This window comes from Stigmatopora argus, chromosome 23, assembly GCF_051989625.1.
Source record: "Stigmatopora argus isolate UIUO_Sarg chromosome 23, RoL_Sarg_1.0, whole genome shotgun sequence".
Taxonomy (NCBI): Eukaryota; Metazoa; Chordata; class Actinopteri; order Syngnathiformes; family Syngnathidae; genus Stigmatopora; species Stigmatopora argus.
The window spans coordinates 7,925,375-7,942,034 of NC_135409.1; the positions used below are offsets into that span (position 1 = coordinate 7,925,375).

General features: G+C 45.7%; 2 protein-coding genes across 6 annotated transcripts in view; one reads left to right on the top strand and one right to left on the bottom strand.

The window, feature by feature from the left end:
• The window catches only part of LOC144069175 (uncharacterized), a 34,231-nt gene that overhangs the window by 562 nt on the left and 17,009 nt on the right, over positions 1-16,660 (bottom strand). For 3 of the 4 annotated variants that reach the window (XM_077594348.1, XM_077594345.1, XM_077594346.1), the window contains exons 4-11: positions 14,864-14,948; positions 6,642-6,918; positions 4,933-5,080; positions 2,641-3,974; positions 2,068-2,166; positions 899-1,064; positions 630-707; positions 41-124 (exon numbers count right to left, since the gene is read on the bottom strand). In XM_077594348.1, coding sequence (XP_077450474.1) covers positions 41-124; positions 630-707; positions 899-1,064; positions 2,068-2,153 — 414 coding nt within the window. In that variant the 5' untranslated portion in view covers positions 2,154-2,166; positions 2,641-3,974; positions 4,933-5,080; positions 6,642-6,918; positions 14,864-14,948. The remainder of the gene's footprint in view (positions 1-40; positions 125-629; positions 708-898; positions 1,065-2,067; positions 2,167-2,640; positions 3,975-4,932; positions 5,081-6,641; positions 6,919-14,863; positions 14,949-16,660) is intronic. The other variant, XM_077594349.1, reaches the window with a different exon arrangement.
• Positions 2,655-7,329, top strand: LOC144069173 (pseudouridylate synthase PUS7L-like). Of its 2 annotated transcripts, XM_077594341.1 has the most exons (9): positions 2,655-3,814; positions 3,887-4,046; positions 4,208-4,421; positions 4,491-4,589; positions 4,951-5,032; positions 5,778-5,943; positions 6,033-6,171; positions 6,243-6,296; positions 6,361-7,328. In XM_077594341.1, the coding sequence occupies exons 1-9, from the start codon at positions 2,974-2,976 to the stop codon at positions 6,712-6,714; spliced, it is 2,109 nt and encodes a 702-aa protein (XP_077450467.1). In that variant the 5' UTR covers positions 2,655-2,973; the 3' UTR covers positions 6,715-7,328. The 2 variants fall into 2 exon arrangements, with proteins under 2 accessions (XP_077450467.1, XP_077450466.1); XM_077594340.1 differs by having other exon boundaries at positions 2,655-4,046; positions 6,361-7,329.

Below are 16,660 nucleotides of genomic sequence, written 5' to 3' on the forward strand. Positions count from 1 at the left end.
ATTGTTGGCTGGCTAGAAAACAACGTTTTAAAATAATAACCTGAAACACAGGTCCTACGTCATACACGACTTCTTTGGTCTTGTAGATTTGGACAGCTTCCACCATCTTCGTGGCTTTAAACCTCTGCAAAACACCACAACATGATTATGTCATTGCTTATTAAACCATTTTGATGCACAAATGACTCCCATTCAATGAAGAAAATAAAATATGTCTCACAAAGCTCTTAGGCGGAGGGAAAATGGTTGTTTTAACGAGTCAAAAATGACCCCTGCGCTACGGTTGAATGAATGTCTCGCTTAGGTTTTGTCAAAACATCAATTAAAAATCAAAAGGTCCAAGCCCTGAAGTCTTCCTTTAGGAAAGGGAAGGGCAAAGGTATATACGTATTCTAGAAGTGTACTGTTTATTCCTTACACCTCCACTTGATGGCACTAGTGTGGGTGTGAGTTATCCACACAGGATCTTGCTATTGAAAATCAACGCCAACCCAGTTAAAGTGTCTTCATTCAAAATTGGAGTGTATCATGATGCTAAACAAGCTAATTTAGGAAAGCCGTGAACACTGGTCGCTGATATCTAAACATTACACGGGTAGAAATTAGAAGCTATTAAAAAAAAGACTTACTTTGCCGACAAACTGCTCCTTTTTGGTCGTTATGGCCACATTCTTGATGTTTCCCAGCAGTCTGTCCTCGTTGAGGGACTGAAACACACAATGGAAGGGTTTCTTTTTAAACATTAAGAGCAATAGGTGACGCGATGTAGCCAACTTGCTAACAAACATTTGTGTTAGCATCCACGTCGGGGCTACATCACGCCAATGAAGCACGTTCCCGTCAAAAAGCACTCTTAAAATGAGAACAGGGGCTACGAAATCCCCAAAAGACAAAGTACCGAACGCGCTGCATTGTCCGGGAAGAAGTTTGTCGGGTCTTTCTTCGGGAAATCGTTAATTCTGAGCAGCTCAGCAGTCCAACGCGCCCAGCCTCCGGCGGATCCGCCATTTTGGAAAATGGCGGCGGTCTTTTGAACTCTGACGTCAGCCACGCCTCGGCCACGCCTATTACACATAGACCCAAAAAAAGAGATCGTTTTCATCATAGAGTGCATTAGTCAGGGGGCTGGGGCTGCAAATAATTTTAGGTTGGGCATTAATACTTCAAAACAAATACATTGTTTTCATAATAACGTACTGTAAATACTTTTTGATTGGGCTTTAATACTTTTAAGGAAAAAAAGCCTTACTATACTATGTCGTTTTTTAGGAAAAAAAGCCTTACTATACTATGTCGTTTTTAAAGAAAAAAAAGCCTTACTATACTATGTCATTTTTAGGAAAAAAAAAGCCTTACTATACTATGTCGTTTTTTAGGAAAAAAAGCCTTACTATACTATGTCGTTTTTAAAGAAAAAAAAAGCCTTACTATACTATGTCATTTTTAGGAAAAAAAAAGCCTTACTATACTATGTCGTTTTTTTAAGAAAAAAAAGCCTTACTATACATGGTCGTTTTTTAAAAAGAAAAAAAGCCTTACTATACTATGTCATTTTTAGGAAATAAAGCCTTACTATACTATGTTGTTTTTTTAAGAAAAAAAGCCTTACTATACTGTCATTTTTAGGAAAAAAAGCCTTACTATACTATGTCGTTTTTTTTTTTAGGAAAAAAAGACTTACTATACTATGTCGTTTTTAAAGAAAAAAAGCCTTACTATACTATGTCATTTTTAGGAAAAAAAGCCTTACTATACTATGTCGTTTTTTTAGGAAAAAAAGCCTTACTATACGATGTCGTTTTTATAAAGAAAAAAGCCTTACTATACATGGTCGGAAAAAAGCCTTACTATACTATGTCGTTTTTTTAGGAAAAAAAGCCTTACTATACGATGTCGTTTTTATAAAGAAAAAAGCCTTACTATACATGGTCGGAAAAAAGCCTTACTTTTCATGGCCTTTTTTTAAAAGAAAAAAAGCCTTACTCTATACATGGTATTTTTTTTAAAAGCCTTACTATACATGGTCTTTTTTTTAAAAATCAAAAGCCTTACTATACATAAACACACCTGCACGAGTTTGTGGAGTCTTTCAGCAATAGACTGCGGCACCCTGATTGCAGGAAGGAGCGCTTTCCGTAGATGGTTCCTCCCATCAGCTGTCGGGCTCTTTAACACAAGAAATGTCTGAACGTTAACAACACCTCTGACATTATGCACTGCAACGTTCACTGTATGTGTGTATGTATGGATATGTATGTATCCGTGACCTGGATTTGAACCCAGGAACCCAGAGCTGTGAGGCCGAAGTGCTATCGGGGATTCTAGCTATTCACCGATACTCTAGCTCCAATTTGTTTTCAAAGATTTTTAAATCAACGAATGACTTAGGGGACCTAAAGAATATTTTAGGCCTCTAGACCCTCTAAAACAGGATTAGTGACGCCTAATCTCTAATGTAAACATTTTAACCCACAGGATTATTGTCAATTCACACATATTTACAAGCACAAAAAGAGGGGAAATGATATAAATACAGTTAAACAGCCAGGGGGATATGAAAAGGAGAAAACAATGGAATCAAATAGACAAAGGACTTTCCCGATGACTGTCCCTTTAAGAGCGACGCGTCATGTGACCTACCACGTGATCCGGAAGTAGAGGCTGGAACGTGCCGTTTTGTTTTGTTTACGTGCATCAAGCGGGCTCCTCGAAAACACAAAGCGCTCACTTCATTTGCGCCAGCCCTTTTGTCTTTTTTTTCTTCACAACTGCCAGCTTTCGGCAAGCATTTCCAATCCGTTGGGTGTCATTGAAGGACATTTTGGATCATGACATCGTTACGTCGTTTGTCTCAGATCGGAAGTGTCTTTTATTGATAGCCTCTTGATGGATCCCTGGGCGAAAAGCTCGTGAGATAAGATCTTTTTCTTTCAGTCATTTTTACCCGGGTTCATTTATCCAAGTTGAATTAAAATGAAGCAGGACGCTGCTGCTAGCGCGGTCCCCGCTTGTTTCATATCAAACCACGAGGGTTTTCTGGGAAACATTAAAAAGTTGATCCGAGACTTTGTGGTGACCGAAATCGACGTCGATGGAAGGCAGGTGACGTCAGAAGCAGACGTCCAGGCGCCGGCGGAGTGCTCGCTAAAGACTAGCGCCAGATGGAAACAGAACCGGTGCCTTCAGGGGCCGGAGGACAAACGGGATCGGAGCCTTCAGGGGCCGGAGGACGGCGACATCTCCGCCTTGGATTTGAGCGCTTCCGGCCCGGACAGCTTGGACCTCAGCGTGGTTTTGGGTCCGGCGGTGAGCGAGAGGCTGGAGCACTTTGTGCTGAGTCTTCGAGACGAGGTGGAGGACGGCGGCGGCGGCGGCGGCGACGGCGGCAATGCGGTCGCCCGCAAGGAGCTCTCGCTGGGTTCCTTCACCGACAAGTACCAGAGGGCCAACGTGCATCGGGCCGTCCGCCACCGCTTCCCCTTCTTGATGACGGTCACCATCCAACCGGAGATCAGGGTCCGCGAAGACCCGGACTACAGGGAGCTCTCGCAGCTGGTCAGCGAGGAGGAAGCGGAGGACTTCTTCCGCTTCATCGACGCCAAAGCACAGGACTCGTCCTACGCCTTCCACCCGGACGACGACAAGGAGCGCCGCACGGCCGTCCATCACTTCCTCAACCGCAGGTTCGGGAAACTGGTGGAGACCAAGACCTTGGGCGAGCGCCACATGTCGGCCATCTCGGTGCGGCTGCGGGAGAGGGGTCGACCTAAAAAAAGGAGTTCCGACGATCGCAGGGAGGAGGACGTCTACACCGGTGAGGGCGGGAGGTGTGGCCTCTTTGGCCTCGCCGCTCACTGGTCTTTTCTTCTTCTCCTCTTCCTTTTAGCGTTCACTCTGTGCAAGGAGAACTTGGAGACCCTGGAGGCCATCAGCTACATGGCGGCCACTCTCGGCGTCCTCCCGTCGGACTTCTCCTACGCCGGGATCAAAGACAAACGAGCGGTCACCTACCAATCCATGGTGGTCAAGAAGGTCTCACCTCAACGGTATTACAAACACATCCTGTCAATTTGACAATCATCCCCTTATTCGTACTTGAGTTATCTCAGTGAACGCCATTTATTTTACGTGGAGTTTTCCCCCCCCTATTTAATTAGCATGATAATTCCGCTAACGCATTTTACGGTCCAAAACGTTTCTCCCTTAGGTTGATGGAGAAGGGGAGCGAATTTGAGAGGCGAGGCATGCGTCTTTCCCACATTCGCCCCGCGGCCGAGCCGCTGAAATTGGGACGGCTGCGGGGAAACCACTTTGACCTGGTGGTGCGCGACGTGAGGTCGCACGGCGCCGACAAAGCCCCGTCGGCCGAGGCGCGACGTCAACTGGCCGGCCTGGTGGTGGAAGCGTTGCAGAACGTGGAGGTGGGAATGTTCGTCCGGCGCCGCCGTCGTCGCCGGACGGCACGTTTACTTGGCGTTTGTTTTGGACAGGCGAGAGGTTTCGTCAACTACTACGGGCCGCAGAGGTTCGGGAGTGGGCAGAGCGTTCCGTCGGACCGGGTTGGCTTGGCCTTACTCAAAGAGGACACGGTGAGTGCTTTCCACTTGTTTGCTAAAAACCTCCCCACAATCACCCACTTTCATATTCCGACTCATCGCACGACATACACAACGGGTCAACTTGTCCAATCGCCGGTTCTCTATTGCGTCACACGCCCTCACTTTTGACGGCGTCATCGAAGCAAAGCGTTACCCTATTCCTTTTGGTTGTATCATTTCAATGGATATGGATGCGTGTGAGGTCTTGATGATCAATTTTAGAATACTCTCACGTGAATTTATCACTTCATCTTGGATGTAAAAACGCATTAGTGCGCGACTCATTGGTACAGCACGGAATAAATAGTCTGGAACATTTGTAAATGAAAATAACCTCTTTTCTTGGTCTCAGGTCAACGCCGTCCGTTTATTCTTCAGTCCCGACGACGGCGACGATCTTTCCAGTCAAGCCAAGAGACACTTCCTCCAGACCGGTGCGTTATTGCAATATTTTCCTCACTTGTAGTCACTCTGGAGTCCAACTAATTGGAAAAAAAACAACTTCATTTTAGCAGGAAGGCTTCAAAACGCTCACTAATATTACATTGGCAACAAAAGAACAGTTCAAAATCACGGCATTGTGACCATTACAAATAACAGTGCTGTAATGCTAGTGCTAGCGATTGGTTGCCCGTCTTTTGGTCGCCCCGACCGCGACAACGGGCGACCAAAAGACCGGCGCCAAAACAAGGTAAAACAAGAAGGTGTACGCATGAATAAAAGCCAACAATGGCCATGAGCAGTTTCACTGAGCCGACGTGAGAGTGTAGAAGTTTGTATGTACATGCGCTGTCCCTTTAAGAAGCGACCTCCGTCAGGGTCTTAGGTAGTTCTCCAACAAAAAACACTACAAGTACGGGAAATTTGGAGCTTTTCTTTAGCCTAATAATGACTAGGGCATTAAGTATGACTAAATAGTCATTTGCAGTTTGTATTTAGGGTATTTGAGCAACGATTTCAATGGTAATTATTAATAACCTCCCGGGCGACCAAAAGACCGGCGACCAATTGACCGTGTACCAGTGCTAGCGTATCTGGAAAATAGCTTGATTCTTTTGACATGATAGCAAAAAGGCACGGTGCAAGCCACTTTTGGGCGCTTGACCTATTTTCAGGCCTTTCGAAAGCAGCCTATAATGGTATTGTTTGAGTCTTTAACGAACGAATGATTTGTTGCAGATAACGCCAAGGAGTCCTTGGCGTTAATGCCCGCGTCCAAAGCCAGGGAACGCCTCATGCTCCGCGCGCTTAACCGCTACGGCACGGGTCCGGAAGGTTGCGCCAAGGCCTGGCTCAGCCTCCCCCACGGCATGAGGGTTTTCTACCCGCACGCCTACTGCAGCAGGTCAGCTTCCAGGAAGCGCCCCCCCAAAAAAATCAAAATCAAAAGAGCATCCTCACTCGTAAAATCCCTTCATATTTTTCAACGAGCAGAGTTTGGAACGAGGCGGTCGCGCATAGGTTGGCCACGTTAGGTCACGGCGCGCGCCAAGGCGATCTGGTGTGGACGCGGGACGCGGAGACCGCCGCCAACGACGACGGCGGAGGAGGAGGAGAACGCAAAGCGGCTCAGGTCAAGTCGGTTCCGGACGGGGCTCGGAGGAAAAATGGCGAGCGTGGTTTTTAAAACTGCCGTTTCCTCAGATCCACGTGGTGACGGAACGAGAAGAGCAAGAAGGAGTCTACGCCCTGGCGCAGGTACCGTTCCAGGCCGGACTTGGGGGGTTCCGTACGGTGCATTTAGATCCGAAATCCCTTTCAGGTCTTGCTCCCCATGCCGGGGAACACGGTCAAGTACCCCGAGAACGCCACGGGCGCCTGGTACAGAGAGCGACTGGCCAGAGACGGCTTGGACAAGTGCCGCTTCCGATTGGCCGCTCTCAAGCTCAACCTGCCGGGCTGCTATCGCCCCCTGCTGGCCAGCTTGTGCAACCTCAGCTACCGGCTAAGCGACGGGGACGCGGGAGAGACGGCGGCCGACGCCAGCGGGGGAAAGAGCCAAGGGCGTTTGGACGGCGAGCCGCCAGAGACGCTGACGCTCACCCTGAATTTCGACTTGGACTCTTCGTGCTACGCCACCGTCTGCCTTCGAGAGATCATGAAATGCGATCCTTAGATGGGATGGCGCCGCTCTCTCGTGGTCTCGGCGGGCGCTTTGTTTCCGTTGCCGTTTGCGTGGTGGTGTGCACAATTTCTTTGTATTCGCCGACATCCGTGAGAACTATAAAAATACGTCCAAGTTGGAAATGTGGTAAGGAGTTCTTGATAAGTTTCCGAAGGCAATTTGAGCCGTTTATAAATTCACCAGGCTGGACTCGTTCTGTAAACACAGTCAAATATTTTTGGTTAGGTTTTGAAGACAAGGAAATGGACACTTTCTTCCTGACCGACTGACTTTTTGATCATTGTTTTGTTGAAAAATGCCGGAACCCACGGAAGAAATGTAGTTAGCGACATACTCGTTTTAGGAGAGTGAAAACTCTCAGTTGTACGTACAGTACAAGCTATGTGTAGAATTGGCAAACTTTGACCACTAGGGGGTGGCAACACACGAACATTTCTTCTCCCATTTTCTACATCTTCCATTCCCAATGTTCACTTCAAGTTTGCTCACTTTCATTTTAGCGCGATTGATACTAAAAAAAAAGTGTTCATTTGTTGCATTTTTTTGTCTACAAACTACCAAATTCAAAAATAAATTATATTACAAAAAAATGAATGTCTTAAAATAAATGTTGCAGGAACTCTGGGTCCAAATCAGTGGTGTGCCGTCAGGGCCTCAATATATCCATCCCACCCGCGTGAATAAATATTAATATTTTGGAGAAAGGCTTTTATTATATTAAAAAATTAGCGTATATGTTTGAAGGCGTATTGTCAAGGCCCCATAATCTGGGGGTGTGTGGTTGCCGCCGCCACCGTCGGCGCCGTGGCTGCTGCGTCTGTGTGTTATGGTCCAAAAGACTAAAACCAACTGGGTTTCATTTGCTATTTTCCCAAAAAGGGTGCTTGGTTACGTTATGCGTCAAAAGAAGCATCGCCCAAAAAGCTGAACATGTCTAAATTTGTGTCAAAGTGTCTTTGACTGACCCCCGGCCGGCGTTGGTGCGAAACGACGGCCACGTGATAGCGGCTGGCTTGTGGCGCCCTCGCAACTGACCTCTTAACTGCGGTCCGGTTATTGACACGCACGCAAAGGGCTTCGGGGGTGGGGTGGGGGACCGACAACACCATGTATGTGCGTCACATGAAATTGATTGATTCAGAATGGAAATAATGTTTGACAAGTGGCCACCTACCAATGCTACACTGTCAGTTTCAACTATGCAGAGGCAAACCGTCACCTATATTATTTTTCTGGTAAAAACCAGTGGCGGGCCATGTCAGGGCCTTCAAGGCCTTCTCTGCTGGCCTAAGAAATATCTGAATCATATATTATATTTTGTCCATCAATACTTATGAAATAATTCCAAATTGTCTGTTAGCTTCTTTTCATTGCTTTTCCCCGATGGCGATAGAAAATAAGGAAGAAAGAAAGGAGGATGGATATTGTGTACAGTTAAAAAGGATTTTTGGCGAGTCAAATATGGCTATATTCCGAAATAATATTTCAATTGTGGGCCTGGTTCTGATATCTGAAAAGCTCCAGTGTTTCTATTTAAGCTCCAGTGTTTGTATTTAATCACTAAATGCTGCTAGGAAGTGAATTTTACCCCTTTTAGCGCAATTTTTGCCGTTTCGCCATTGACGTCCATCGCTGTCTTTTCCCGGGAAAATCACCCCCCCCGGCCTGGTTGTAATGTCTGAAAAGCTCCAGTATTTGTATTTCATCATTAAATGCTGCTAGAAAGTGGATTTTACCCGTTGAAGGCGCTACGAGAAAATGCACGGACCGCCACTGGTCAAAACAAACAATCTGTTTTTTTGGACACTAACTGGCCCCACATCCATCATGTCTTGACGCTAAATCTGGTTTGCAGTCCGGACTGCGTTTTCTAAGTGTTTGGAGCTCAGCTGTGCACGCGTGCACTAGTGGACAGATAAGAATGCAAATGGGACGCATGCCTTTAGCCAGAGCTCCTTAGCTGTCCCCGCCATGATTGATGGCGCCGCTTCCCGTCCCGCCAGAGCTCTCAGAGGAACTCGTCGTATCCTACGGTGACCCAATTACACCACGCCGCGTTAGCCCGAAACCAGTTTAGCTCCGTCTTAACGTCCGTCCGTAAGACTGTTATCACGGACAACGCGGTAAGTTGTTCTGCTGAGCGCTACATCAAAACATTAGCAAAATTAGCGTACACATTTGCTAAAATTTGGAGAGGAAAAAATCATACATGCCACTTTTTTAAAAATTTGAGTTGAGCGCTACATCAAAACATTAGCAAAATTAGCGTACACATTTGCTAAAATTTGGAGAGGAAAAAAACATACATGCCACTTTTTTTAAAAATTTGAGTTGAGCGCTACATCAAAACATTAGCAAAATTAGGGCGCGCAAAAGTTAGCAGCCCGTCCTCGTCGCCGCTTGGCTGCTAATTAGTGTCACAGGCCTTCACTTTCCGCCGGGATTAAATAGCGCTAAAGAGCCTAAGCAACTTCCCAGACTAAAGTCCAAGCGACAGGATTTCATGAAATACTATGTCTAAATTAGCGTGTGATAGCGCCCCGACGCCTGGGGCTTCTATTTTCCCTTTCATTTTTGGCCACGCCAACAAAAACGGCGAGCCAATACAAACCGGATCGGGTCACTAATGGATGTTATTTTTGAGTCATGGGAGAGTTTGTTGGCAGACCTCAAGAAAAGGAGAGGCAAACCAAAATGAAAACGCGCAAGAAAATCAGATCATGTCGTACGACGCCTCCGCACCGACGTGAAATAACGGCGACGACGGGAATATCGGCGGGACGACAATTCCACGGGATTTTAGGGGTAGTTTGTGGTAGCGGGTGGGGTGGGGTGGGGGGAGTACTGTGGGAAAGAGACGGGGGGGAACAGAGGCTGGGACAGATTACTCTGGGAGGGCAATCACTCTTTCCAGAAATTCCTCAAGACACGCAAACGGGGAGACCAACCTTCTACATTTTTTGGGGTCTCCACTGATTGTTCCATCTTTACTCTCAAGCAAGCCAATTACAGATAATAGTTGGCGCTCAAGGTGTGCGTTTGAACTCCTCTCCGACAGACATATGGCTGCAATTTTGTCAGCGGGAATTCGCCGTGCACTGGAAGTACGCCATGAAGTGGGCGGGGCCCAAGACGCTCTCCGACGGGAGGACCGATGGGTCGCGTCGCTCGCGCCCACCACCAGTAAAGCGAGGACGGATAAATAGCAATGGCATTTCTTCAGTTTAGGGGCACGGGTGTCAAAATGGCGGCCCGCGGGCCAAATCCGGCCCACCGCATCGTTTTGTGCGGCCCGAGAAAGTCAATCAGGAGTGCCGACTTTCTCTTTTAGTATCGGGTTCAAATAAAGTTTATAGATGTATACTATATTTCCTGATGTTCCCCTTTTTAAATACATCATTGCAATTTTTAAATGCATTTTTTTTTGCTTTTTGTGTTTTTCGTTTAAAAAGCATTTTGTCAAATCGAAAAATAAATAAGTACAAATATTTTCGGTTTTCCACTTTAATATTGAACATAATAAAAACATATTTTGTTTGCTATTCCTGCTATTCCCCTTTTTAAATACATCATTGCAATTTTTAAATGCATTTTTTTTGCTTTGTTTTTAGTTTAAAAAGCATTTTGTCAAATCTAAAAATAAATAAGTAAAAATATTTTCTGTTTTCCACTTTAATATTGAACATAATAAAAACATATTTTGTTTGCTAAAAATACATTTAAGCGCAAATTAAAGATCAAATTTCAATATATCGATCCCACCTGCGTGAATAAATATTAATATTTTGGAAAAAGGCTTTTATTATATTAAAAAGTTAGCGTATATGTTTGAAGGCGTATTGTCTAGGGCTCATAATCTGGGGGTGTGTGGTCGCCGCCGCCGCCGCCGTGGCTGCTGCGTCTGTGCGCGATGTGTGACATTCCTGCCATACCAGACCATCACGCAGACCAGAAAAGGAGATGGAGGAGGGGCTTAAAGACCAAGAATTGAACCATACCTGCAACTCACCAACGCATCCATATTGGATCGTATGCATCTGCTCAAATAGGCCTTCTTCAGTGCTAACTTTTATATCTTAAAATGAAGAGTATAGATGTATATTCAATTTCCTGATTTTCCCCCTTTTAAATCAATAATTGTCATTTTTTAATCATTTTTTTCTGTATTTTTAGTCCAAAAATCATTTTGTAAAATCTAAAAATATATTTTAAAAAAAGCTAAATTAAACATTGTTTTAGCTCTATTAAAAACAGAATATTCAGGGCTTTTAATCCATTTATAAAAAAAATATCTCTGTCCATCCCACTGTTCATTTTAGCGTCTTTTGATTTCGAGATGTTCCTGGCTCAATTTCCATGTATTTGGGCTGACTTGTTGTTGATTTGAGCTCATTTCACGGTGACTGGAGTTGATTTTGGCTAACGTCCTGTTGATTGGGGGGCTTTTTAAAATGGCTTCCTGTTGATTTAGGAGCATGTCCACGTGACAGCCACGCTGCTAGCAGATTTGATTTGGAATTGATGCTAACGCTGTGCTTTTTGACCTCTTTGCTGTGTGCTGTAAACACAAAAGCCAAGCAAGCGATCCGCAGTTTCTCCGCCGCTTTGTTTGGCCCGCATGCTTCCATGCCGCCATGCCGCCATGCCGCCATGCCGCAAGTGGCCCACGCCTGTTATTCACAGCCCATTGACTCACAATAGAGGCTTGACGAAGGCCAAAACGCGCCTTCAACTACTTTCGAGCGGTGGCTTAAAAGGCTCCGTTTCAATGTTTCTAGTTATTAAAAGGTGCTAAACGGCGGCCGAGAATTGGCTCCATTCACCTCATTGCCTCAGGTGACCTGTTAGCGCAAGGGTGGGGAACCTTTTTGATGGAAAGAACAATAAACAATTCATATTTTTTTTAAATGTTAATCCTTGAGAGCCCTGCTCCGAATTGAAAAGTCAACATACATGAAAATGTGTGCCTTTTTAGTCACGTCGCCACTTTTAAAGTTACATTTTGATCGTATCTCGGGCGAATTATCCGATGGAAATTTTCGTCGTACCACGAGAATGTCGTATGACGAGCGGTCGTATGACGAGGTACCACTGTACTTAGAGGCGAGTGAGTGTTGGGAGCAAATGCAGAAAGGGATGCGTTTCCGTTTGTGCGTGTTTTTGCTGAAAACGCTAGCATACAGAGAGAGAGGCTGTTCTCGGGCGCCCTTCCCCGCCTCCCCCCCTTAAAAGCTCCCATTCCTCGACAAGTCCACATGTGTTTTATTAGCTAGCGGGCCCGTCGGACTGTAAATTCCAAAAGCGGACAGAGCGGGGGATACGCGACATCAAAACGCTCCGTCGCTCGTCACGCTGGGGAAAGCGTGGCGATTCTAATGCGACAATAGCTAGCTAGCTAGCTAGCTAGCTCTTTGCGCTAGGGTAGAATGACGCAAGCAGATATGGCTTTAATTTACGTGGGCTGGATAATTTTCCACTTTGGCTCCTTAGCGTCAACATGACATTGGCAATTAGAGCGTGACATGCCGGGTCATAACCTCACTCGTGCCCTCTCAAACACTCTAAACACACACACACACACACACCATTTATTTATCTGTGCAATTTTTAATGGTACTTGGAAAAGACAGCAAAGTGCAGCCTTGACACGTTTCAAAGTTTTCTTATGTTTAGAGCAAGGGTGTCAGACTCGGTCGGGTTGCTTCGCGGGCCGCTTTAACGTCAACTTGATTTCACGTGGGCCGGACCATTTTAGATCTAATAGTTAGATTTTTTTAAATAAATGGATTAAAAGAACTGGATTAAAAGCCCTGAATATTCCGTTTTTTAATAGATCTAAAACAATGTTTAATTTAGCTTTTTAAAATATATTTTTAGATTTTACAAAATGATTTTTGAACTAAAAACTGAAAAAAATGATTAAAAAATGACAATGATTGATTTAAAAGGGGGAAAATCAGGAAATGTAATATACATCTATACTCTTCATTTGAATTTGATCCTAAAACAGAAAGTCAGCACTCATGATTTACTTTCCCGGGCCACACAAAATGATGCAGCGGGCCAGATTTGGCCCCTGGGCCGCCACTTTTACACATCTGAACAATCATTTTCCCTCCAGGAATAAAGCTCAGATTTTTTTCCCCAACTCTAGAGAGAAGACCAAATGATTTGAAGGCGAATTCTCCAGCGCTTGCGCGACAAATGGCATCTCGCCGTGTTCCCGTTAACGGTGACTCACCGTGACGGCCGCGGCAGGCTGCTGCCGCGGCTTGGTTCGCAACTCCAGCCAATAAAAACAAATACTCCCCCCCCCCAAAAAAATCAAAGCCTCTCGGCTGCGATTCTCCCGAAAAATGCCTTTTTAAAAGGCGCTTTCATGCGGCTTGATAGAGCGCAACCATCTGTTTGGAGCAGCGGGGGGGTTGGGAATGGAGATAAAAAAACCTTCCTCTGACTTCAGATATCAGAAGACGCGCTCTTAATTTAGGCAGCAACGCGCTAACGCTGATTCATTTAGCTCGATTTGACCCTGAGCGAATATCGTCCGCTTGTGTAAACAACAATTAAACACGAGGTCTACATCTCCGTGTGCGGTCGATTGGTCGCCGGTCTTTTGGTCGCCGTCTTTTGGTCGCCCTGACCGCGACAAAGGGCGACCAAAAGACCGGCGACCAAAACAACAACGACCAAAAGACCGACGACCAAAAGACCGACGACCAAAAGACCGACGACCAAAAGACCGGCGACCAAAAGACCGGCGACCAAAAGACCGGCGACCAAAAGACCGGCGACCAAAAGACCGGCGACCAAAAGACCGGCGACCAAAAGACCGGCGACAAAACAAGGTAAAACAAGACGGTCTACGCATGAATAAAAGGCAACAATGGCCATGAGCAGTTTCACTGAGCCAACGTGTGAGTGTAGAAGACTTTGTATGTACATGCGCTGTCCCTTTAAGAAGCCACGTCAGTTCAGTCAGGGTCTTAACAAGTTCTCCAACAAAAAACAATAAAAGCTTTTCTTTAGCCTAATAATTAATAGGGCATTAAGTATGACTCAATAGTCATTCGCAGTTTGTATTTAGGGAATTTGAGCAACCATTTCAATGGTAATTATCAATAACGTTCCGGGCGAACAAAAGATCGGCGACCAAAAAGACTGGCGACCAATCGACCGTGTACCCTACATCTTGGTGCCAGAAGCACACTAGGCCAGTAAAACTAGCTCGACAATCTTCCAATTACGGTCAACGCCCGCCCGGCCGGAGTGCTCAGGTATGCTAGCTATGGGGAATTAGCCGTTGGAGGTCCAAGGTAGCGCTCCGGATGTCCTCGTCGCTTGACGGGATTAACGTTTAACTCCGGGAGTCCGTGCGCGCAAGTCGGGGGGGACGGTTGATTAGCCCCTCAGAGGTGGTAAGAATTCCAAAAATGAGGAAGTCTTGCGCTTTATTACTCGTAAAAATAGCTGAATGGCTTGGCTACTTTTCCCCCCGACCCACTTGGCCATTTCTCTGTCCAGTGACCCGTGTTGCGCATGGAGTCAGTCCTATGCCGTCGCATCCCCGTCTGCCCTATCTTCCCCGTTATCCTCGTCCGTTCGGCGACCTGTCCGTCTGTCAAACGTCCGCCGGCGAAACGTCTTTAGGCGAATCATCCGAGCACCTTTTTGATCTTGGCGCGTGAAGTTGAAGCCGGGTCACGTAACGGAATCCGTGCGCTGACGTATCTGATTGCAGCTTGGCGATAACACGGTGCCCTTCCAAAACACACACATACACTTCCTGTTACCTACTCCTATTCTTCCTCTGTTACCGTGGTGACGACACGGTCAGAAAAGACACGATAACGCAGGTGAGTCGACGTGACGAGTGACGGCAGGTAAGCTAAAGTGAATCTTTGTGCGCTAAAACGACGGTATTTTCTGGACTAGAAGTGGCATGGTTTGGCGGATTCAAATCAAATACATTTACATTGCTATTAATGCTAGTCGGCGTACTGTAGAATGTGCCGCGAGCAAGCCGCGACAAGTCAAATTGGATGGCGTCGTTGGATACTGGAGTAAATGTAATGCCCTTCTCACAGTTCCCATAGCGTGATTGACAGTTCTCCTCGGGGCCACGTCTGGAGCCACTTACCTCATTCTCACTGAGGGGGTTAGGGAGTCTGAAGCCGGCCGGGTTAGTCGGGGTCACCCAGTCACAAAGAGGCACAAAGCCAAGCCTGGGGAGAGAGAGAGAGAGAGAGGAATGGGTTGGGGGCGGTGGGGCGGTTTTGGTCAAGGCCAGAAATGAAAACTAATGTCACTGTCAGCTAATAGAATTTATGAAATGATTGCACATTGACCTCTTTTGATTTTCAACTCAAAAATGCAAAAATATATATTTGCACGTGATGTTTTTGACCCTAAATGAACCTTAATTTCTCTCAAAATTTGCAAGGAATGACGGAAAATGTCCCTAAAATGATCCTGGGATGCTCAAATATCAGAAAGTGACGCAATACTAACAGGAAGTGACCTGGGAAATGCTCGGAAATCAACATGGAAGGACCCCCCAAAAAATCTACAATACAGCAAAGCAATACGCAATTTCTCCAAAATGACATTTTCTCGCCAACTTGATCACACGATGCTACGTTTATCATTAGCTACATTGACGATGCTACGTTTATCTTTAGCTATAGAACAAGGTTTCCGACAGACGCCAATGTTATCAAAAAAAAAAAAAAATCAGTTTCTCCCATAACGAAAAAGCTCTATCGGCTAGAGCACGTGTCAAAGTGGCGGCCCGGGGCCAAATCTGGCCCGCCGCATCATTTTGTGTGGCCCGGGAAAGTCAATCATGACTTTCTTTTTTAGGATCAAATTAAAATGAAGAATATAGATGTATATTAAACTTCCTGATTTACCCCCTTTTAAATCAATAATTTAAATTTTTTAATCATTTTTTTTCTGTGTTTTTAGTTCATAAAAATATTTTGTAAAATCTAAAAATATATATTAAAAAAAGCTCAAATAAACATTGTTTTAAATCTATAAAAACTGAATATTCAGGGATTTTAATCCACTTCTTTTAATCCATTCATTAAAAAAAAATCCCACATGAAATCGAGTTGACGTCAACGCGGCCCGCGAGCCCACCCGAGTCTGACACCCTTGGGCCAGAGCAAAAAAAAATGACCGTCAACGTATCCGCCGATCGAATGTTCACACACGCCGACGGATGAAAGATAAGACGGCGCGCCGATCGGACGGATAAGCTTTGGTAGCCGGCCACATCCAAGCCGCCTGCAAAAAGTACGCGGGCCCACATCGGCGCGCCTTGTTTTCAAAGCAAAGTCAATAAAAAGTGGGCTCGGGATCGGAGATGCGCCCTTGTTTTGGCTGGCGGGATTGACTAACCCGGCCGGGGGGCCCCCCCCATTTCATTTTGTGCTGACTTCCTCTATGGGCCTTCCTTCCCTTTGACATCCTTCCCTGGTAAATTGGCTTAATGTTACACTTTTCCGCACGGACGCACAAAAGAGGCGGTGGGGCGCGTTCTATTCCCGCGACGGGCCCGCTTGAAAAAAAACGAGCGCGACGGCGACACAAAAGATGATCAAATTTCCCTTTTGATAAAGTCTCTGTCTCCAAACAGATGAAGCCGACACGCTCAACAATGCGCCCGTAAATCCTATCGCTCGGATAGACGACTTATCGGCCATGTGGGCGGCCCTAAACCACGCACCACTTTTGGCCTGAGTTTGGAGCAATGTTTCCTCTCATTTTTGGTTTGTCTGGGCAGAAAGACAACCTCTCTCAGCACATTGAGTGAGTAGCGGTGTGAGCAACATCATCATTGCTTGCTATGGGCACACAACAGTATTACACCTGCCATAAGCAGGTGCATGTCTACTACACATAAATGATTTAGTAATAATAAAATGTAATG